Source organism: Ambystoma mexicanum, chromosome 13 (genome assembly GCF_040938575.1).
Source record: "Ambystoma mexicanum isolate Mex_15411 chromosome 13, UKY_AmexF1_1, whole genome shotgun sequence".
In the NCBI taxonomy this organism is placed as follows: Eukaryota; Metazoa; Chordata; class Amphibia; order Caudata; family Ambystomatidae; genus Ambystoma; species Ambystoma mexicanum.
Window position 1 is genome coordinate 9142516 of NC_090938.1, and position 23599 is coordinate 9166114.

General features: G+C 53.1%; 1 protein-coding gene across 1 annotated transcript in view; it reads left to right on the forward strand.

Moving 5' to 3' along the window:
* The window catches only part of GNAT2 (G protein subunit alpha transducin 2), a 220771-nt gene extending 198950 nt beyond the window's left edge, over positions 1-21821 (forward strand). The window contains exon 8 of the mRNA XM_069632997.1: positions 20164-21821. Within this exon, the coding sequence (XP_069489098.1) occupies positions 20164-20354 (191 nt within the window). The 3' untranslated portion in view covers positions 20355-21821. The remainder of the gene's footprint in view (positions 1-20163) is intronic.
* Positions 21822-23599: the final 1778 nt, after the last annotated feature.

A 23599-nucleotide genomic window follows, 5' to 3' on the forward strand; every position in this document is an offset into this window, starting at 1 on the left:
GGTCCCAGTCCAGGGCGAGGAGGCGCATGCGTGAAATCGCACACTCTCATTGGCCCCAGTCCAGGGCGAGGAGGCGCATGCGTGAAATCGCACAGTCTCATTGGCCCCAGTCCAGGGTGAGGAGGCACATGCGTGAAATCGCACATTCATTGGCACCCGTCCAGGGCGAGGAGGCGCATGCGTGAAATTGCACACTCATTGGCCCCAGTCCAGGGCGAGGAGGCGCATGCGTGAAATTGCACACTCATTGGCCCCAGTCCAGGGCGAGGAGGCGCATGCGTGAAATTGCACACTCTTATTGGCCCCAGTCCAGGGCGAGGAGGCGCATGCGTGAAATAGCACAGTCTCATTGGTCCCAGTCCAGGGTGAGGAGGCGCATGCGTGAAATCGCACACTCATTGGTCCCAGACCAGGGTGAGGAGGCGCATGCGTGAAATCGCACAGTCTCATTGATCCCAGTCCAGGGTGGGGAGGCGCATGCGTGAAATCGCACAGTCTCATTGGTCCCAGTCAAGGGCGAAGAGGCGCATGCGTGAAATTGCACAGTCTCATTGGTCCCAGTCCAGGGCGAGGAGGCGCATGCGTGAAATCGCACAGTCTCATTGGTCCCAGTCCAGGGCGAGGAGGCGCATGCGTGAAATCGCACAGTCTCATTGGTCCCAGTCCAGGGCGAGGAGGCGCATGCGTGAAATCGCACACTCTCATTAGCCCCAGACCAGGGTGAGGAGGCGCATGCGTGAAATCGCACACTCATTGGTCCCAGACCAGGGTGAGGAGGCGCATGCGTGAAATCGCACAGTCTCATTGATCCCAGTCCAGGGTGGGGAGGCGCATGCGTGAAATCGCACAGTCTCATTGGTCCCAGTCAAGGGCGAGGAGGCGCATGCGTGAAATCGCACAGTCTCATTGGTCCCAGTCCAGGGCGAGGAGGCGCATGCGTGAAATCGCACACTCTCATTGGTCCCACTGCAGGGCGAGGAGGCGCATGCGTGAAATCGCACACTCTCATTGGTCCCAGCGCAGGGCGAGGAGGCGCATGCGTGAAATCGCACACTCTCATTGATCCCAGTCCAGGGCGAGGAGGCGCATGTGTGAAATCGCACACTCTCATTGATCCCAGTCCAGGGCGAGGAGGCGCATGCGTGAAATCGCACACTCTCATTGGTCCCAGTCCAGGGCGAGGAGGCGCATGCGTGAAATCGCACAGTCTCATTGGTCCCAGGGCAAGGAGGCGCATGCGTGAAATCGCACACTCTCATTGGCCCCAGACCAGGGTGAGGAGGCGCATGCGTGAAATCGCACACTCTCATTGGTCCCAGTCCAGGGCGTGGAGGCGCATGCGTGAAATTGCACACTCTCATTGATCCCAGGCCAGGGCGAGGAGGCGCATGCGTGAAATCGCACACTCTCATTGGCCCCAGTCCAGGGCGAGGAGGCGCATGCGTGAAATCGCACACTCTCATTGATCCCAGTCCAGGGCGAGGAGGCGCATGCGTGAAATCGCACACTCTCATTGGCCCCAGACCAGGGTGAGGAGGCGCATGCGTGAAATCGCACACTCTCATTGGTCCCAGTCCAGGGCGAGGAGGCGCATGCGTGAAATCGCACACTCTCATTGATCCCAGTCCAGGGCGAGGAGGCGCATGCGTGAAATCGCACACTCTCATTGGCCCCAGTCCAGAGCGAGGAGGCGCATGCGTGAAATCGCACACTCTCATTGATCCCAGTCCAGGGCGAGGAGGCGCATGCGTGAAATCGCACACTCATTGGCCCCAGTCCAGGGCGAGGAGGCGCATGCGTGAAATCGCACACTCTCATTGGCCCCAGTCCAGGGCGAGGAGGCGCATGCGTGAAATCGCACAGTCTCATTGGCCCCAGTCCAGGGCGAGGAGGCGCATGCGTGAAATCGCACATTCATTGGCACCCGTCCAGGGCGAGGAGGCGCATGCGGGAAATCGCACAGTCTCATTGGCCCAGGCCAGGGTGACGAGGCGCATGCATGAAATCGAACACTCTCATTGGTCCAGGCTGACGCAACTCCTCGTCACGCTGCAGGGTGAGGAGGCGCATGCGTGACATCGCACAATCTCATTGGCCCCAGTCCAGGGCGAGGAGGCGCATGCGTGAAATCGCACACTCTCATTTGCCCCAGACCAGGGTGAGGAGGCGCATGCGTGAAATCACACACTCATTGGCCCCAATCCAGGGCGAGGAGGCGCATGCGTGAAATCGCACACTCATTGATCCCAGTGCAGGGCGAGGAGGCGCATGCGTGAAATCGCACAGTCTCATTGATCCCAGTCCAGGGTGAGGAGGCGCATGCGTGAAATCGCACAGTCTCATTGGTCCCAGTCCAGGGCGAGGAGGCGCATGCGTGAAATTGCACAGTCTCATTGGTCCCAGTCCAGGGCGAGGAGGCGCATGCGTGAAATCGCACAGTCTCATTGGTCCCAGTCCAGGGCGAGGAGGTGCATGCGTGAAATCGCACAGTCTCATTGGTCCCAGTCCAGGGCGAGGAGGCGCATGCATGAAATCGCACAGTCTCATTGGTCCCAGTCCAGGGCGAGGAGGCGCATGAGTGAAATCGCACACTCTCATTGGTCCCAGTCCAGGGCGAGGAGGCGCATGCGTGAAATCGCACAGTCTCATTGGTCCCAGGGCGAGGAGGCGCATGCGTGAAATCGCACACTCTCATTGGCCCCAGACCAGGGTGAGGAGGCGCATGCGTGAAATCGCACACTCTCATTGATCCCAGTCCAGGGTGAGGAGGCGCATGCGTGAAATCGCACAGTCTCATTGGTCCCAGTCCAGGGCGAGGAGGCGCATGCGTGAAATTGCACAGTCTCATTGGTCCCAGTCCAGGGCGAGGAGGCGCATGCGTGAAATCGCACAGTCTCATTGGTCCCAGTCCAGGGCGAGGAGGTGCATGCGTGAAATCGCACAGTCTCATTGGTCCCAGTCCAGGGCGAGGAGGCGCATGCGTGAAATCGCACACTCTCATTGATCCCAGTCCAGGGCGAGGAGGCGCATGCGTGAAATCGCACACTCTCATTGGCCCCAGTCCAGGGCAAGGAGGCGCATGCGTGAAATCGCACACTCTCATTGATCCCAGTCCAGGAGGCGCATGCGTGAAATCGCACACTCATTGGTCCCAGTCCAGGGCGAGGAGGCGCATGTGTGAAATCGCACACTCTCATTGGCCCCAGTCCAGGGCGAGGAGGCGCATGCGTGAAATCGCACAGTCTCATTGGCCCCAGTCCAGGGTGAGGAGGCACATGCGTGAAATCGCACATTCATTGGCACCCGTCCAGGGCGAGGAGGCGCATGCGTGAAATTGCACACTCATTGGCCCCAGTCCAGGGCGAGGAGGCGCATGCGTGAAATCGCACACTCATTGGCCCCAGTCCAGGGCGAGGAGGCGCATGCGTGAAATTGCACTCTTATTGGCCCCAGTCCAAGGCGAGGAGGCGCATGCGTGAAATTGCACACTCTTATTGGCCCCAGTCCAGGGCGAGGAGGCGCATGCGTGAAATCGCACAGTCTCATTGGTCCCAGTCCAGGGTGAGGAGGCGCATGCGTGAAATCGCATACTCATTGGTCCCAGACCAGGGTGAGGAGGCGCATGCGTGAAATCGCACAGTCTCATTGATCCCAGTCCAGGGTGGGGAGGCGCATGCGTGAAATCGCACAGTCTCATTGGTCCCAGTCAAGGGCGAGGAGGCGCATGCGTGAAATCGCACAGTCTCATTGGTCCCAGTCCAGGGCGAGGAGGCGCATGCGTGAAATCGCACAGTCTCATTGGTCCCAGTCCAGGGCGAGGAGGCGCATGCGTGAAATCGCACTCTCATTAGCCCCAGACCAGGGTGAGGAGGCGCATGCGTGAAATCGCACACTCATTGGTCCCAGACCAGGGTGAGGAGGCGCATGCGTGAAATCGCACAGTCTCATTGATCCCAGTCCAGGGTGGGGAGGCGCATGCGTGAAATCGCACAGTCTCATTGGTCCCAGTCAAGGGCGAGGAGGCGCATGCGTGAAATCGCACAGTCTCATTGGTCCCAGTCCAGGGCGAGGAGGCGCATGCGTGAAATCGCACACTCTCATTGGTCCCACTGCAGGGCGAGGAGGCGCATGCGTGAAATCGCACACTCTCATTGGTCCCAGCGCAGGGCGAGGAGGCGCATGCGTGAAATCGCACACTCTCATTGATCCCAGTCCAGGGCGAGGAGGCGCATGTGTGAAATCGCACACTCTCATTGATCCCAGTCCAGGGCGAGGAGGCGCATGCGTGAAATCGCACACTCTCATTGGTCCCAGTCCAGGGCGAGGAGGCGCATGCGTGAAATCGCACAGTCTCATTGGTCCCAGGGCAAGGAGGCGCATGCGTGAAATCGCACACTCTCATTGGCCCCAGACCAGGGTGAGGAGGCGCATGCGTGAAATCGCACACTCTCATTGGCCCCAGTAAAGGGCGAGGAGGCGCATGCGTGAAATCGCACAGTCGCATTGGCCCCAGTCCAGGGCGAGGAGGCGCATGCGTGAAATCGCACATTCATTGGCACCCGTCCAGGGAGAGGAGGTGCATGCGGGAAATCGCACACTCATTGGCCCCAGTCCAGGGCGAGGAGGCGCATGCGTGAAATCGCACAGTCTCATTGGCCCAGGCCAGGGTGACGAGGCGCATGCATGAAATCGAACACTCTCATTGGTCCAGGCTGACGCAGCTCCTCGTCACGCTGCAGGGTGAGGAGGCGCATGCGTGACATCGCACAATCTCATTGGCCCCAGTCCAGGGCGAGGAGGCGCATGCATGACATCGCACAGTCTCATTGGCCCCAGTCCAGGGTGAGGAGGCGCATGCGCGAAATCGCACACTCTCATTGGCCCCAGTCCAGGGCGAGGAGGCGCATGCGTGAAATTGCACACTCATTGGCCCCAGTCCAGGGTGAGGAGGCGCATGCGTGAAATCGCACACTCATTGGCCCCAGTCCAGGGCGAGGAGGCGCATGCGTGACATCGCGCAGTCTCATTGGCCCCAGTACAGGGCGAGGAGGCGCATGTGTGAAATCGCACACTCTTATTGGCCCCAGTCCAGGGCGAGGAGGCGCATGCGTGAAATCACACACTCATTGGCCCCAGTCCAGGGCGAGGAGGCGCATGCGTGAAATCGCACAGTCTCATTGATCCCAGTCCAGGGTGAGGAGGCGCATGCGTGAAATCGCACACTCTCATTGGCCCCAGTCCAGGGCGAGGAGGCGCATACGTGAAATCGCGCACTCATTGGCCCCAGTCCAGGGCAAGGAGGCGCATGCGTGAAATCACACACTCATTGGCCCCAGTCCAGGGCGAGGAGGCGCATGCGTGAAATCGCACAGTCTCATTGGCCCCAGTCCAGGGTGAGGAGGCGCATGCGTGAAATCGCACACTCTCATTGGCCCTAGACCAGGGTGAGGAGGCGCATGCGTGAAATCGCACACTCATTGGCCCCAGTCCAGGGCGAGGAGGCACATACGTGAAATCGCACTCATTGGCCCCAGTCCAGGGCAAGGAGGCGCATGCGTGAAATCGCACACTCATTGGCCCCAGTCAAGGGCGAGGAGGCGCATGCGTGAAATCGCACAGTCTCATTGATCCCAGTCCAGGATGAGGAGGCGCATGCGTGAAATCGCACACTCATTGGCCCCAGTCCAGGGTGAGGAGGCGCATGCGTGAAATCGCACACTCATTGGCCCCAGTCCAGGGTGAGGAGGCGCATGCGTGAAATCGCACACTCTCATTGGCCCTAGACCAGGGTGAGGAGGCGCATGCGTGAAATCGCACACTCATTGGCCCCAGTCCAGGGCAAGGAGGCGCATGCGTGAAATCACACACTCTCATTTGCCCCAGAGCAGGGTGAGGAGGCACATGCGTGAAATCGCATACTCATTGGCCCCAGACCAGGGTGAGGAGGCGCATGCGTGAAATTACACACTCATTGGCCCCAGTCCAGGGCAAGGAGGCGCATGCGTGAAATCACACACTCTCATTGGCCCCAGTCCAGGGCGAGGAGGCGCATGCGTGAAATCGCTCAGTCTCATTGGCCCCAGTCCAGGGCGAGGAGGCGCATGCGTGAAATCGCTCAGTCTCATTGGCCCCAGTCCAGGGCGAGGAGGCGCATGCATGAAATCACACACTCATTGATCCCAGTCCAGGGTGAGGAGGCGCATGCGTGAAATCGTACACTCTCATTGATCCCAGTCCAGGGTGAGGAGGCGCATGCGTGAAATCGCACACTCTCATTGATCCCAGTCCAGGGTGAGGAGGCGCATGCGTGAAATCGTACACTCTCATTGATCCCAGTCCAGGATGAGGAGGCGCATGCGTGAAATCGCACACTCTCATTGGTCCCAGTCCAGGGCGAGGAGGCGCATGCGTGAAATCGCACACTCTCATTGATCCCAGTCCAGGGCGAGGAGGCGCATGCGTGAAATGGCACACTCTCATTGATCCCAGTCCAGGGCGAGGAGGCGCATGCGTGAAATTGCACACTCATTGGTCCCAGTCCAGGGTGATGAGGCGCATGTGTGAAATCGCACACTCTCATTGGCCCCAGTCCAGGGCGAGGATTTGCATGCGTGAAATCGCTCAGTCTCATTGGCCCCAGTCCAGGGCGAGGAGGCGCATGCGTGAAATCGCACATTCATTGGCCCCAGTCCAGGGCGAGGAGGCGCATGCGTGAAATCGCACAGTCTCATTGGTCCAGGCTGACGCAGCTCCTCACCACGCTGCAGGGTGAGGAGGCGCATGCGTGACATCACACAGTCTCATTGGCCCCAGTCCAGGGCGAGGAGGCGCATGCGCGAAATCGCACACTCATTGGCCCCAGTCCAGGCGAGGAGGCGCATGCGTGACATCGCGCAGTCTCATTGGCCCCAGTCTAGGGTGAGGAGGTGCATGCGTGAAATCGCACGCTCTCATTGGCCCCAGTCCAGGGCGAGGAGGCGCATGCGTGAAATTGCACACTCTTATTGGCCCCAGTCCAGGGCGAGGAGGCGCATGTGTGAAATCGCACACTCATTGGCCCCAGTCCAGGGCGAGGAGGCGCATGCGTGAAATCGCACACTCTCATTGGCCCCAGTCCAGGGCGAGGAGGCGCATGCGTGAAATCGCACACTCATTGGCCCCAGTCCAGGGCAAGGAGGCGCATGCGTGAAATCGCACACTCTCATTGGCCCCAGTCCAGGGCGAGGAGGCGCATGCGTGAAATCGCACACTCATTGGCCCCAGTCCAGGGCAAGGAGGCGCATGCGTGAAATCGCACACTCATTGGCCCCAGTCCAGGGCGAGGAGGCGCATGCGTGAAATCGCACAGTCTCATTGATCCCAGTCCAGGGTGAGGAGGCGCATGCGTGAAATCGCACACTCTCATTGATCGCAGTTCAGGGTGAGGAGGCGCATGCATGAAATCGCACACTCATTGGCCCCAGTCCAGGGCGAGGAGGCGCATATGTGAAATCGCACACTCATTGGACCCAGTTCAGGGCGAGGAGGCACATGCGTGAAATTGCACACTCATTGGCCCCAGTCCAGCGCGAGGAGGCACATGCGTGAAATCGCACACTCATTGGCCCCAGTCCAGGGCGAGGAGGCGCATGCGTGAAATCGCACAGTCTCATTGATCCCAGTCCCGGGTGAGGAGGCGCATGTGTGAAATCGCACACTCTCATTGATCCCAGTCCAGGGTGAGGAGGCGCATGCGTGAAATCGCACACTCATTGGCCCCAGTCCAGGGCGAGGAGGCGCATGCGTGAAATCGCACACTCATTGGTCCCAGTCCAGAGCGAGGAGAAGCATGCGTGAAATCGCACAGTCTCATTGATCCCAGTCCAGGTTGAGGAGGCGCATGCGTGAAATCGCACACTCTCATTGGCCCGAGTCCAGGGCGAGGAGGCGCATGCGTGAAATCGCACACTCATTGGCCCCAGTCCAGGGCGAGGAGGCGCATGCGTGAAATCGCACACTCATTGGTCCCAGTCCAGGGCGAGGAGGCGCATGCGTGAAATCGCACAGTCTCATAGATCCCAGTCCAGGTTGAGGAGGCGCATGCGTGAAATCGCACACTCTCATTGGCCCGAGTCCAGGGCGAGGAGGCGCATGCGTGAAATCGCACACTCTCATTGGCCCCAGTCCAGGGCGAGGAGGCGCATGCGTGAAATTGCACACTCATTGGCCCCAGTCCAGGGCGAGGAGGCGCATGCGTGAAATCGCACATTCATTGGCCCCAGTCCAGGGCGAGGAGGCGCATGTGTGAAATCGCACAGTCTCATTGGCCCCAGTCCAGGGTGAGGAGGCGCATGCGTGAAATCGCACACACTCATTGATCCCAGTCCAGGGTGAGGAGGCGCATGCGTGAAATCGCACACTCTCATTGGTCCCAGTCCAGGTTGAGGAGGCGCATACGTGACATCGCACACTCTCATTGATCCCAGTCCAGGGCGAGGAGGTGCATGCGTGAAATCGCACAGTCTCATTGATCCCAGTCCAAGGTGAGGAGGCGCATGCGTGAAATCGTACACTCTCATTAGCCCCAGTCCAGGGTGAGAAGGCGCATGCGTGACATCGCACAGTCTCATTGATCCCAGTCCAGGGTGAGGAGGCGCATGCGTGAAATCGCACACTCTCATTGGTCCCAGTCCAGGGTGAGGAGGCGCATGCATGAAATCGCACACTCTCATTGGTCCCAGTCCAGGGTGAGGAGGCGCATGCGTGACATCGCACAGTCTCATTGGCCCCAGACCAGGGCGATGAGGCGCATGCGTGACATTGCACAGTCTCATTGGCCCCAGACCAGGGCGAGGAGGCGCATGCGTGAAATCGCACACTCTCATTGGTCCCAGTCCAGGGTGAGGAGGCGCATGCGTGACATCGCACACTCTCATTGATCCCAGTCCAGGGCGAGGAGGTGCATGCGTGAAATCGCACAGTCTCATTGATCCCAGTCCAAGGTGAGGAGGCGCATGCGTGAAATCGTACACTCTCATTAGCCCCAGTCCAGGGTGAGGAGGCGCATGCGTGACATCGCACACTCTCATTGATCCCAGTCCAGGGCGAGGAGGTGCATGCGTGAAATCGCACAGTCTCATTGATCCCAGTCCAAGGTGAGGAGGCGCATGCGTGAAATCGTACACTCTCATTAGCCCCAGTCCAGGGTGAGGAGGCGCATGCGTGACATCGCACAGTCTCATTGATCCCAGTCCAGGGTGAGGAGGAGCATGCGTGAAATCGCACATTCTCATTGGTCCCAGTCCAGGGTGAGGAGGCGCATGCGTGACATCGCACACTCTCATTGATCCCAGTCCAGGGCGAGGAGGTGCATGCGTGAAATCGCACAGTCTCATTGATCCCAGTCCAGGGTGAGGAGGCGCATGCGTGAAATCGCACACTCTCATTGGTCCCAGTCCAGGGTGAGGAGGCGCATGCATGAAATCGCACACTCTCATTGGTCCCAGTCCAGGGTGAGGAGGCGCATGCGTGACATCGCACAGTCTCATTGGCCCCAGACCAGGGCGATGAGGCGCATGCGTGACATTGCACAGTCTTATTGGCCCCAGACCAGGGCGAGGAGGCGCATGCGTGAAATCGAACACTCTCATTGGTCCCAGTCCAGGGCGAGGAGGCACATGCGTGACACCGAACACTCTCATTGGCCCCAGTCCAGGGTGCGGAGGCGCATGCGTGAAATCGCACACACTCTCATTGGTCCCATTCCAGGGTGAGGAGGCGCATGCGTGAAATCAAACACTCTCATTGGTCCAGGGTGACGGGGCTCATCATGCTGCAGGGTGAGGAGGCGCATGCATGACATCGCACAGTCTCATTGGCCCCAGTCCAGGGTGAGGAGGCGCATGCGTGAAATCGCACACACTCATTGATCCCAGTCCAGGGTGAGGAGGCGCATGCGTGAAATCGCACACTCTCATTAGCCCCAGTCCAGGGTGAGGAGGCGCATGTGTGACATCGCACAGTCTCATTGATCCCAGTCCAGGGTGAGGAGGAGCATGCGTGAAATCGCACACTCTCATTGATCCCAGTCCAAGGTGAGGAGGCGCATGCGTGACATCGCACAGTCTCATTGATCCCAGTCCAGGGTGAGGAGGCGCATGCGTGAAATCGCACACTCTCATTGGTCCCAGTCCAGGGTGAGGAGGCGCATGCATGAAATTGCACACTCTCATTGGCCCCAGTCCAGGGTTCGGAGGCGCATTTGTGAAATCGCACACACTCTCATTGGTCCCAGTCCAGGGTGAGGAGGCGCATGCGTGAAATCAAACACTCTCATTGGTCCAGGGTGACGGGGCTCATCATGCTGCAGGGTGAGGAGGCGCATGCATGACATCGTACAGTCTCATTGGCCCCAGTCCAGGGTGAGGAGGCGCATGCGTAAAATTGCACACTCTCATTGATCCCAGTCCAGGGCGAGGAGGTGCATGCGTGAAATCGCACAGTCTCATTGATCCCAGTCCAAGGTGAGGAGGCGCATGCGTGAAATCGTACACTCTCATTAGCCCCAGTCCAGGGTGAGGAGGCGCATGCGTGACATCGCACAGTCTCATTGATCCCAGTCCAGGGTGAGGAGGCGCATGCGTGAAATCCCACACTCTCATTGGTCCCAGTCCAGGGTGAGGAGGCGCATGCATGAAACCGCACACTCTCATTGGTCCCAGTCCAGGGTGAGGAGGCGCATGCGTGACATTGCACAGTCTCATTGGCCCCAGACCAGGGCGAGGAGGCGCATGCATGACATTGCACAGTCTCATTGGCCCCAGACCAGGGTGAGGAGGCGCATGCATGAAACCGCACACTCTCATTGGTCCCAGTCCAGGGTGAGGAGGCGCATGCGTGACATTGCACAGTCTCATTGGCCCCAGACCAGGGCGAGGAGGCGCATGCATGACATTGCACACTCATTGGCCCCAGACCAGGGCGAGGAGGCGCATGCGTGAAATCGAACACTCTCATTGGTCCAGGGTGACCGGGCTCCTCATCACGCTGCATTAACAGCGTCCCTCCCAGACACGACCGGCTCAGTTCCTAGTTTGCGCCGATGCGATTGGACTGCAGCTGGTCCAACCTCAGAAAGCAAAGAACAAATGCTTTCAGCAAGCTCACAAGGGACGTTGGTGCATAAGAAGTCAGGAGAGGTGCACCGCTGAGGAGGTGCAGGGACAAAGCTGCATTTCATTTAACTCATCAGATTCCCAGGTTCTAGACACATGTGGGGAGCCCTACTAGGCCCGAGGGAAGCTTTTCCAGAGGCGGCTTCGAAAACTACAATTCCTGCAGAAATTTTTCCCACGATTATAAACTGTTCAGATGTTAGGCTTGTACTTTAGATCTAGGGATTTTAAGATGACCCGCACAGAACGAGCACCGGTCAGCACTGAGCCAAAAGCTTAAACCGAGGTTCACAGGCTCAGTGGGAGTCAGTCTGGAGGAAATACAGGCTCAGTTGGAGTAGGTCTGGGGGAAATGCTATCAGACATCACATTTTCAGCTGTCCTTACCAATAGACCCTATAACATAGGGTGACTAGGAAACACCGCCTGAAAATAGGACAGCGGGAAGGCAGTCCCTGACTGCATGCCGGGGGGGGGGGGGGGGGGGGGAAGGACAACACACAATTTGGGAAGAGGGACAAGCCCTGTGGAAACACATGCACACCAGGCCCCCTTTGTTGGGGGGGGGGGGGTTAAAGTGATGGCATTTCTGTGAACGCTTTTTCCAATTCCAGCTGCAGCCAATCACTAGTGGGGGGTGCAGGGAGATGCAGCCGTCTCGTCAGGTTTGTGCTTTGAACCTTAGAACGTGCGAGGAAGGAAGTCTACTCGTTTTCAGGCGTGTGTTGCCCAAGTGGCGATTCCACGACCTGCTGCAGTTGTGGTGGGCAGCAGCACTTACTGGGCATGCCTATGCATAGGATGGCATTACCAGTCTAAACAATCTCGGACCCGAATTACCAGACGGACTCAAAGAATTTGGCAAAGTGCTGCTTTATTATCAGTGCAATACAGTTGGGCAATCTGGCGAGCAACGAATTGTAGTAACAGAAAAGGTTTTTTAACACAAATTTCAAACAGCATCGATTTCGCTTTCTAATTCATGTGTTTCTGCAAAGTGCGGAGTACCTGTGCTTTCAAAAACATCTGTATAGTCATTCATAATGGCCAAATGAAATGTCTTTTATTCCATTAATTTGGGGCGTTTCTCGTTGCCCTAGTTTATTGTTTCATAACATTATTTCTAAGCACCACAATAGTCATTCTTTGGTGTGCTGCGTGTCACTCCTAAACACACAAAAAAGAGGAAAGACAATTTAACAAAATGGGAAGTGTTAGGACTATGGGCAAACAGTGTTCTAACGCTTGGGGCTACCCTTCTGTTAAAATAACAACAACGAATTGTAGTCCACACAGTCCCGATGCAGATTCATTACACAAAGACTTTCTACCGCAATGTGCTTCAGCTAGGACGTCATCCCACGTGCCTACGAGTGTTGGGGACTTTACTGGCTGCCCCTTGCTTCGAACTTCCCTCTAGTTACGTCCGATACAGATCATATCAGAAGATTGGCGAGTGCAACATGGTTTGCTCATCGTTGCATAGGCCCCCATAATCACTGCTCGAAGTGTACGAAAAGAAGTAGTGGAACTATGTTCCCTACTGGCCTGCCCCGCTCCCTACAAACCGCAAAACACATGAAACTTGCACTTTCAGTTCCCTTAAAAAGCAGGTGCAACTGCTCCCTACACATTTTTAAATGAAACCTTTCCGGAACAGTTTCTTTTTAAAATAAAACTATAGGAAGGGAACTTAATTAAAAGAAATAGAGGAGCACTGCTCCGGCCCACTGCTCAGAATAGACTGGCATCATCTTGCATCCTTGGACACTCGGCTTGTTAGCAGCACGCAAGCAAAACGAAACTATGGTGCAGAGAACAACGTCCAACTACTACCCACTTGCCGAATTAGTCCACCATCTCTCATCAGCCAAGGCCTCTACTTTGAACTTGACCTTGCTGGATGTTCTCGTCTCTGGAATTTTAAAGGGAGCTAAGGTACATTGTTATCTTCGAGCGGGGCTTCCGAATAGGCCTCGTTTTCTGGTCTTGCAACACGTGTGAAGAAACCACAGTTTTGGCCGACTCACCTTTTATTTAGTGCCATTACCCTCTAAAGCCTTTAAAGACTTAGTTGTTCCGCCTCACACAGGCTTTTCTGCATCAATACTTGACACTCGTAAATGTTGGCTCATTTACCTAATCTAACAGAAATATGTCCTGGGTGCGTTGCTTATCTTCGTTGAGTCCCTTTGTACAGTAGCTTCTCATTGTGGCATCTTTGATTTCGGGCCAGCAGCTATTCTTTGTTCATGCACAAATTTGTATTTCTAGCCTTTGTCAGCTCTGCAGCTCTGGTCTCTCTCCTTCGAGCTCGCCGTTTACGATCATCGAGAGCTGGCGTCCATATTTCCAACATGGCCGCTTCACCGATGTTATGTTTTCTACTGCAGCAAGCTTCTATGCGTCTCCTCTACCTTGCGTTTCTGTGTATATACATTCACTACTCATCTGGTTACATATCTTCTGTATATATGGTTTTTCTCACTTGTATGTATGCTTACTCTTGTTTCTTCAAGTATCCCTTTGTTCGTTAAATATTCTTATATGGTTTCAGTGCATCATTGTATCTTCCCCTTATGACATCACTTTGCACCTGTCAGGTTCTCTTTACAGCTGCTCAATATTCAGTGGCGTCTGCAAATCTCCTGCGACCACTTCCGTACGAGGTGCATTCGGTACAGTTGTCTGATACACTCAATGTGGTATTGGGATGATACCTGGTGTCATGCAGTCTGCGCCTCTAAAGTAGCAGCTCTTCTCCTTGCTCCATCTGCTAGAACTGGTACGATACCCATCTAACAGAAGGAAAAAACGATCATTTCAATCAAACATTTTCAAGACTTCCGAGTCTGTATCCATGGCAGTGATTTGCGGATCTGTGCTCGGTTTGGACAAGCTGACAGGTGGAGTGTGGGGAATAGCCGAGGATTCTGCCTACAATGGAACTTAACACCCATGGAGGGAGGCACTTGAGCAGCCAGAGGTCCTGCTGAAGTAAGCAAGTTAGGTACAGATTTAGGGTCAGGGGGGGGGGCGAGATTTGCCCATTAGCAAGACCGAGATTCTCCTCATTGGCACACCTTCTCCATCCTTTCCCCTCACTCTCTGGCCAGCTTCCCTTAGCCCTCCTCCTACCCCGTCCTGCGAGGCCAAGAACCTCTTGGTCATCTTCGACTCCACCCTTTCCTTCTCCGCTAAACATCTCTGTGGTCTCTAAAAAGTCAAACTTCCTACTGCACCTCCTCAGAGGTACTCTGCCTTTCCTCTCCCTCCCCAAGAAGCTCATGGTATCCCAAGCACTGGTTCTCTCTAGGCTGGACTATTGTAACAGCCTCCTTCTAAATCTACCTGCCTCTACTCTCTGCCCTCTGCAACTCATCCAAAAAATGACAGCAAGACTTGTCCTTGGCCTCAAGCCCTGGGATTGTATCTCTCCAGCTCTGAAATCTCTCCATTGGCTCCCAGTGAATGCAAGGATTAAATTCAAAACCCTCTGCATTGTCCACAAGGCTTTCTGCGGCCTGGGTCCAAAATACCTTCAGCTCTCCCTTCACAAATATCTCCCCCCTCGAGCTCTTCGCTCCTCTACCTTCAACTCTCTCAGGGTCAGTAGTTTTTCAAAGAAACAAGCTGGGGGTAGATCTCCGTCTTCGGCTGGGGCCTCCCACTGAAACAACCTCCCTGCCACTCTAAAAGTTGAGGAGAACCATCTGCGGTTCCGGAAGCAACTCAAAACCTTCCTTTTTGCATCTGCTTTTGACCCCCTCCACCCACTCCCCACCTCTCACCTGCTGATCTGGCACTGTGAACCTGGCCACACTCTGTCCTCTGGGCCCAGGTCCCTGCTCACCCTGCCACCCACCCGCACTGCCTCCGGGCCAGCCCTTGCACTGGAGTCTGCATCTGTACCCATACAGCCCCCACCTTTTTCTTTCTTCCTGCACTTATCTGACCTGCCCTGTCTGCTGCCTTAAACTCAGCACTTGCCACGCACTGGCCGCACTATCACTTTTTGTTTCTTTTATTATTTATTCTGTTTTCCTTTTGCTTTGCACTTTCCATTTCTCTCCTTCCTCGCACTTTTCCTCTCCCCCATGCACTTGCGCGTTCTCAATGTCACTGGGCCTGGTAAGATTGCGGTTTTGTTCTCCCCTGTTCCCCTCCCTTGCCTTGTCACGCTCTGAAACACTTGTGTACGAGCGCGATATAAATACAATATCAATTATGCCTCTTGAAAAGAATTCGACAGCTGCCACTGGAGCTCTAGAAAGAAAAACAAAAGTCCATGAATGACAGAGCTGTAGCATCGCAGGTGTAAAAGTCAAATATTATTTTCCTTTGTTGGAGTCCGTGAAGACTGAATACATTTAGAGTCTTGGAGCCCTGCTCTTCTATGGTGCATGAAAGAAGGGTCTTCATGCAAAACACGTGACAACCCCCCCAGAGCTGTTAGATGCGCTTTTTCCCCAGCACTCGAGAGAGGGCCAAAAGTCTTCCCAATGGCCCAGCCAAGCACAGAAATCACGCAGCCTCAAATCACAAGGTCAGTCGGCAGTGCCAGGTTTTAAAACTGGTGATGGGTTCGGTCTCCCTTAAAGAAAGTGGGGCAAGCATCACCCTCCCTGCCACCATCCACTACTTACTGTGGATGGGCAGCCTCAGGGGCACGGTTAAGATCCTCTGCGTCATTGAAATGGTGCCCTCTGCAGGTAAAATATCTCGAGTCATTTAAAGCCCCATATTGGGGCAGTTTGGCAAAGGGCATCGCCACCTGTAATGGTTTCCCAATTCTTGCAGCGGTCCCATATAATCGACAGTACATCACTTTGAAACCAAAACAAACTATTGGTTCTGGGGCAGCATAAGTTTGTATTTCTGAAAAGCATGTAGAGGCCAGAAACTGCTAGAAATCCCAGCAAATCGACCCCCCAGGGCTTCTGATGAGCACAGTATCCAGAGACGTTTTATGGGAGAGCAAAGGGGGCACTTGCCCCGGGCCCCCATCTTGGAGGTGGGCCCCCATCTTGGAGGCGGGCCCCACAATGCTGCCTGATCTAAGAAGCAAGATTCCATTGTTCACCAGACTTGAATAGCACACGTCAGGAGATTTTATGGCATGCTGCTGCACACGTCAGGAGATTTTATGGCATGCTGCTGCACACGTCAGGAGATTTTATGGCATGCTGCTGCACACGTCAGGAGATTTTATGGCATGCTGCTGCACACGTCAGGAGATTTTATGGCATGCTGCTGTGGCTCGAAACCTATTGCCTATCATTTTTGGAAAGTGCATTCTGCCTTGATCTATTCATCATTTAATGCTTTTTGTGTTCACTGTGGTGTACAGTTTGCATGTTACCTGCCAGGCTATTATGCAAGTATATGCAAAAAGGACGCACATACTCGTCGTTGGCACTTAAGGGGTATAGGCACTACTCTGTAGCATTATTTCCTTCCTGTGGGAATTATGTTGATCATGTGCAATAGCCAAGGTTGAAAAGTATATCGATATATTGAGTGCCACAATGGTTCAGAAGTTAGCTCAGTGTGTTAAACACTCATTGCAGAGAACTGTGTTCCTGTGCAAGATTAGAAGAGCACATTGCAGCAAGGCTGGCAGATCCTTTCCTATGTCTGAAGTGTATAAACCTGCCTGCATATGAATTGTTTTCCAGCAGAACAGGTGCTGTTATCAGCAGTGGACCTGCACCAGATAGGGGTGGCTATCAAAACTAACATGTCATCCGTATGGTGAAGGTCTAGAAATTGGTGTGTTCAGATGGGGTGTTGTAAAACTTAGGCAATCGCCTCCAACGATGGCACAAACTGTTAGTCCAAGAGGTGAATAAGTATCCAAATTCAAGACTGGAACCAAAGCGTTCATACTTGTATCCTGGCTTTGCCAGCAGACAGTACAGTGATCCTGGTCAAATCATCTAATATATCTTACATTACTGTGCTGTCTTCTGTGAGGTTTGCCTTCTTGCATGCTTCTGGCACCGTTAAGCCCATGATTTGAGCTTTCTTCTTATGTAGGCCATTTGGGTGGAAGGGTTGGTAGCCAGAAGAACGGGCCAGATGTTCCAGTACTTGGGCAAGCATATTTTAAGCTCTGCTGGTTTAACACAAAAAACGGTTTGCTTTTGTAAAAGTCAAATGTTTTTCTGCACGTTTGTAAATGACAATTTCATAATGTTTTGCAGGTATTTAAGCCTTTAAAAAACAAACACAACCCCAGATTAGATCTCTTAAGTTACATTGATTGGTAGGCTGATACTTGCTTCCTTTGATGGAGTGAATGAAGCTAGAATCATTCCCATTTTGTGGAACACCCTTCTATAATATTTTGTTTTAAAAAATGACCATGTTTGGTAATGTGATTTGTGTACTTTCCAAGTCAGTTTTAAAAATGAGATTATTTAAGTTCATGATAAGAACTGGAAAAGCAAGTGTTCAAATGCAGAATGTGCAGAGATGGCACAAATCCGAGCTTCAAGCTTCACCCCTAAACCAATGTGTAATCCTGGGCATCTCATTTATCGTGTATCCTCTCAAAATTGCCAGTCCCTAAACCTTTCGAAATTGTCAGCCCTTCTGAGTGATTTCCTTTTCAGGGTAGGATCTTCATAAAAGCCTTATTCATGGTCTCACTGGATATAGGGCTGCTTCCACTATAATAGTGAGCATTGATATACTGCACACCACAGGCACCTGTTCCTTTGATCTCAAATGGCAACACTATTTAAAAACCATGTCCCACTTCTATTCTCAGTCTATCTGAAGACAGACACCTTCCTGGTAGCTTGTAAACTGCATCCACTATCCATGCTACGGTACGTGTAGCTTTCTCCTTCCTTCCAATTGGTCTCCCCTATTCATGCTTCAGCCCCTTTGCATTGTGAGAGGCAGATAATGCGAGTTCTCTTTCTATTTTGGGCTCCATGTACCTTTTACATACGGCCCTGCTTGAATACTGCAGGCTGGATACCTTCTTGGATGCGATTGAGAAAAAGTTTCCTGTATCTACAGAATTAACCTCTTCGTGGACTGCTAATGTGGGCCTTCAAATGCTACTTGTTTATCATTCTGATTAGAGCAAGAATGAAGAGGGCAAGGGGACTAAAGGGAGTAAACATGCTTATTTTGAAAACTGCAAAGCATCTCAAACTATATGTTGTGATTGTGACAAGGGGGGGGGGGGGGACCAATATTCTTCCCGGAACTCATTTGGTTGGTGGAGGGGGGCCTCAAAGATGTCCGTGCCCAGGGCCCCAAAAGTGCTTAAGATGGCCCGACAGTATCCAAAACCGCAGAACGTATGGCACTGAGCGCAGGACAGAAAGCGAGGAAGACTTGAGGAGGGCGGCCCAGGAGTCGTTCCACAGAATCACTTGCCCACACCCCCAGATGCTGGAGCACATATTGATGGCGAGGTGCCAAGCGTATCGCGATCCACATGACTTCGACCCTGCACAGATGCCGGCATGATGAGGTCAGGCAGGAGAAGCAGCCTCAAAATGGTGGACCAGCCCCTGAAGGCCCAGAACACATTCAGACTCATCATCTGTGCACAATATGCACCAGGGAGAGGAAGGGCAGGACGCATGATGTGCGTTTCTGGGACTTGTTTGGCACATCGCTGTCATATCCATGTTCTCCTGAGGCTCCAAAAAATAGTACAGCGGGTTATAGGCAGTGTAACAATCAGAAGGGCACAACCTGGTATGGCACCAGGGGATACACAACCTTGTCCCCCAACCATAGACTATTCAATCAATCAATTTAAAAAACAGGAGGTGCCAGAGTTGAGGCAGGAGGAATGGAGGTTTGGGGAGCAAAGTAGTACAGAGTAAGAACGGAGGAGCAGGATGCGAGGTGGAACACGATGAGGGGTAGAGGTGGGACAAAGAGAAAGGAACATCAGAAGGAGAAAAGAAAAACATCCAAATGGAAGGAGAGAAAGGAACGATTGACCACCAGACAGGTTAGACGAGCAAAGGAGAAACAGGGATCAAGGAGGGGGCAGGGGGACCCATAAAAAAAAAGATAATCAAATTATAAAATCAAAAGGAGGGGGAAAAGCAAACGACCAAGAATTGCTTGAGGCCCAATCCCAGCGCGGAGCTGCTTTTAGTGGATAAGAGGAAAACACTTACACAGGAGGTTATACCCAACCCGGATTGAGAAACCAGCATCTACGGGGGTCCTGGGAAACCTGAGCTTGCGGTGGGCTCCTAGGAAACCCGCCCAAACATGCTCTGGGCTCCTGGGGAACCCCCGAGCCTGCCCTGGGCTCCTGGGAAACCCACGGTGGATTCGAGTAGGAGTACCGCCCTTGGCTGAGGAGGTGTGATAAAAATGACTGCAGCCTGGCAATGGGGAGACAGGGAAGACATAGAATTTCAACAGCAAAACCCCTAAAGCATCATATTTAGGGTGCCCAGTGCCAGTTACTGTCCTACAAGGTGAAGAGTGTCAACCTTCTTCCAGACCAAGAAAGAACTGCCCTGTAACCATTGAAAGTTGCAGGATCTGCAAGATACGTTTTTGTGAATTACCCAGGGTACCATGCCGAGAGTATGAACCATTATGGATTAAGGAACTAGGACTCAGGAGAACGGTCCCACTCTGTCCTGCCCACACGGCTGTGTTCTCCCTGAACCTCTGCATTATATCGAGATCTATCCCAATCATGTTGGAGCCACTCCCTATTGGTGCCCATAAGCCTTCAACCAAGCACTCTATTTTGACCCAAGTCTATCAGCGGCTTGGTCTCGAGTCCTCCATCCACCCCTCAGCCTGCAACAAATACCTTTAGCTGCTGAATTCACAGCTGACGGGTGGTGTTCTGAGGGGCAGCGCATGTGCTCTGTGTGCCATACATGATGCAATGTCCACTGGTGGCGCTCCAGGGGCCTGGGCTACGAGCAAACCACGTTTGAATGCATCTCTTGCCCAGCCTCTAGAGATTGCCTCTAACCTCTTCCCCCATCTTTCTCTCCCACAGGACCAAACACTTATGACGATGCAGCAAATTACATCAAGCTCCAGTTTCTGGACCTCAACATGAGGAAAGATATCAAGGAAATATATGGTCACCTAACCTGTGCTACGGACACAAAGAACGTCAAATTTGTATTTGATGCAGTCACAGACATCGTCATTAAGGAAACCCTGAAGGACTGCGGCCTCTTCTGAACACCGCCTGCTCAGTCAGGTACAACCCTCAACCACATCCGCTTCTCAACAGGGATGATGGTGGCAGGTTGTTAGCGATGCACAACCCCGATACTACCAACATCCGAGCATAGCAAGGTTCACAAGTGCAGCCAAAAGCACTCTGAGCACTCTGGAGTTCTTTTTACAAAGTATCGTAAGCTTCCGCCGTTAGGAGAGCACGCGCTCAGACACTTCCTTGGCCCGAAGGCCTTAACTAGGGCTGTTCTGTTTAACATAGCACACACACAAAACACACACAGACATCTTGTACAGCAAGATCAAGTCGAAGACATTGAGGAAGACTGCAAGATTCTGGGGTCCCTTTCTTGAACCAGTTGTGTAAGAATCCTCTCTCCCTCACTCCGTCCCTCCCTCCGTCCCTCCCTCCATCCCTCCCTCCATCCCTCCCTCCCTCCCTCCCTCCCTCCATCCATCCATCACCCCTCACTCCATCACTCCATCCCTCCATCCCTCCATCCCTCCCCCCACCGAAGTCCAGAGATACACTCCTGCCACAGGTTTGATAGTGCAACAACCCTATCCACACGGTTGGCAAAGATGACGTTGGATCTTGACAAACAAGTCGTAGAAAGAACACTAATGTCAGAGTAAGTTTGCACAACTCCGTATTCATTTAAAGGGCCCGATTGAGCGTTGTGCAGGAGGGCCCTTGGGGTACATGTTAGAACAGAACAATGTCAGTCTCCCACCACGTCAAAACAGTGTGCATGGAGCAACGAACACATTTAATAGCACGATTGGAATCTTGACAGGTGGTGAAAAAACCCCTTCCTTCCTAACTTTTTATGCTTTAGAAAGGCAAAAAAAGACATCGAAATCAACAGAGGTAAGGTTGTCACATCTATATATCAACTGTCAGCTCAAAAGAGGGGACTCCCTAGAACTCCTGGGGGTATTGGTCAATGGCCCATTGCTCAGCATGGTGACCACCTCTGCCGTTACAGCGCTGCGCCTGCGCAACGCTGGGCAGGGCTTCCTGGCAGCCCCGCTAGAGTCCCAGATTACCAGCAGCGGTTCTTCTCACAGGAAGAGCCAGGAGGAAGTGAGACAACTGATGAGAGCACCATGTAGGGACAGCTCACGCAGCAGGAGCCAGGTTTCCCCTCATGCAGGACCCACAAGCTTAGGCCTAGGTAGCTTTTCAGGATGGCTTTTTGCAGCAGAGCCATGGCGCCTCCATGGTGGGTTGCACGTTCCCAGAAAGGATTCTGTCAACATGGCAGCACAAGTATCACAGCAGAGCTGCACTGCAACAAGCAACAAAGCGGAAGTTCTGGCGCAGCGCATCCTAGCACACAGCAGCTGGCAGTGCGAATCACACTTTTAAGCAGCTCGTGTTTAGCAGCTATAGAGAGTGCAAAAGTAATACTTTCATTGTGTTGCATAAATGTGTTCTAAAATAAATAAAGGTGTTGAGCTTTGTCACCTCCGCATGTGTTTTGTGTTCTCTGGCAAAAGCGCAACATTCACTGCCATCAGTGGCTGATAAACGGGAAGCAGAAAGTAATAGCGGAAGTCCCCCGGGTAGGAACAGAGCTTGGAGTGTGTCACAAAGAAGACTGTGTTGTGCTCAGATGTTCCAGATGTCCCGGGCTCTGTAAATGTGGACATGTCCCAGAACAACCCATAATCGGAAGCCAAAAAACACTGAGCATACAAAATTGCAGAAAGAACAGCTTTCATTTCCAGAATAGCCAGGAGAGCGCGCACAGCATCAAAACTGTACACCTGCTCACAAACCCATTCAGGGCCAAACAATTTAAAGCTGCAAACCACCATGTTTTCATATTTGATAAGTGTTACAATAATTCAAAACCTAAGCATATCATTGGCTACACGTGTTGGAAAGGAACCAGGGTCCTCCGAACCCACCCCCCCCCCCCCACCAGCCCCCAGAGCACTTTAGAGTTAGGCAAGACCCCTTTAAGGCACTATAATGGACTGGGGGAGGCGGGGCACTGGGAAGGCTCTCATGCAAATATAATCACATACACAGACATAGGCAGGCACTGAAGAAGGTAGTCATTGTCCAAATATAAGACAACTATTAGCTGGATAGATTTGTAATGTCAGATCCCAGGCATTGTAAGACCATACTAATATAGAGGCGTCGAGCTCCTTCCCAGAAGGAATGCGGCCTGTGGGATTCTAAGAATGGACCACAGGCGCATATGCAGTGTTATTCACTATGGCCAGCACTCAGCAGCACAAACGGACTCGCCAGCTGTCTCCTGACCATCAAGGATCCATGCAGGTTAAGAAATAGGAATGACATGTTCTGTGCGACAAAATGCAAAATGGGACAAACTATAAGAGTAAAGTGTGGAGGATGAGTGGGAAATGGAGAGAATAACTGGAAAATGTACAAATAAAAACGCTTAGTTTTTCCTTGGGCTAGGCCTCAAGGTTTGTAAAAGTCTGCAGAGCTGCAGGGTGTTTTTTTAATAAGCTAGCAAAATGTAGAACCGCATGCTCCGACAAAACCGCTGACAATGAAGAAAGAAGGCTTTGCAGTATCCCATTATGGGAAAAGGACGGATGGGGATGAAGCCATGATCCATATCCAGTGACGCCACTACAGCAAGTCAGGCCTATATAAACCCGGGCCTCAAACCACTTTGGCAGGAAGGAACGGAAGAGGGACAGGAGAAAACCGTTCAGGCAGCAGAGTCCTTTGCAAGCATCCTCATTTTATAAGATTAAACTTGTTATCCTTACAAGATCACTTTTGGCCTCATTTCCCTAGATGGTTGGATTTATTCTGGTTTGAGCGCAATTAGAATCACCCTTACAAGTGGCGACTATCCCAACGTGATCCCAGTCCCCTGTACTTTGGGGAATGGTCCCAAGCCTCTTCATCAGCAAAGAGCCAGGCCCACCTACAGCAAGCAGCCCCCCCCAAATCAAAAAAACATGTGTTCCCTAAGCAGTTTCAGAAGGAGCCAATTCAAAAGAAATCCCCTTTACTCACTGGAGGGGCGTGGCTCCAGAGAGAAGCACATGCCACTATTGGGACCCTGTAACAGAGGGAAACTCAGGTGAACACGCACACGAGTAGACTCTTGTAAGAGATAAGAAGGGGACATGTGTATGACAGGATGTTGGTGTGAATGGATGAACTATGAGGTCAATGACAGATTGAATAGGACCTTTGGTGATGTATTACGGTATAGATTGGATAGGAGGTGGGTTATGTATTGAAA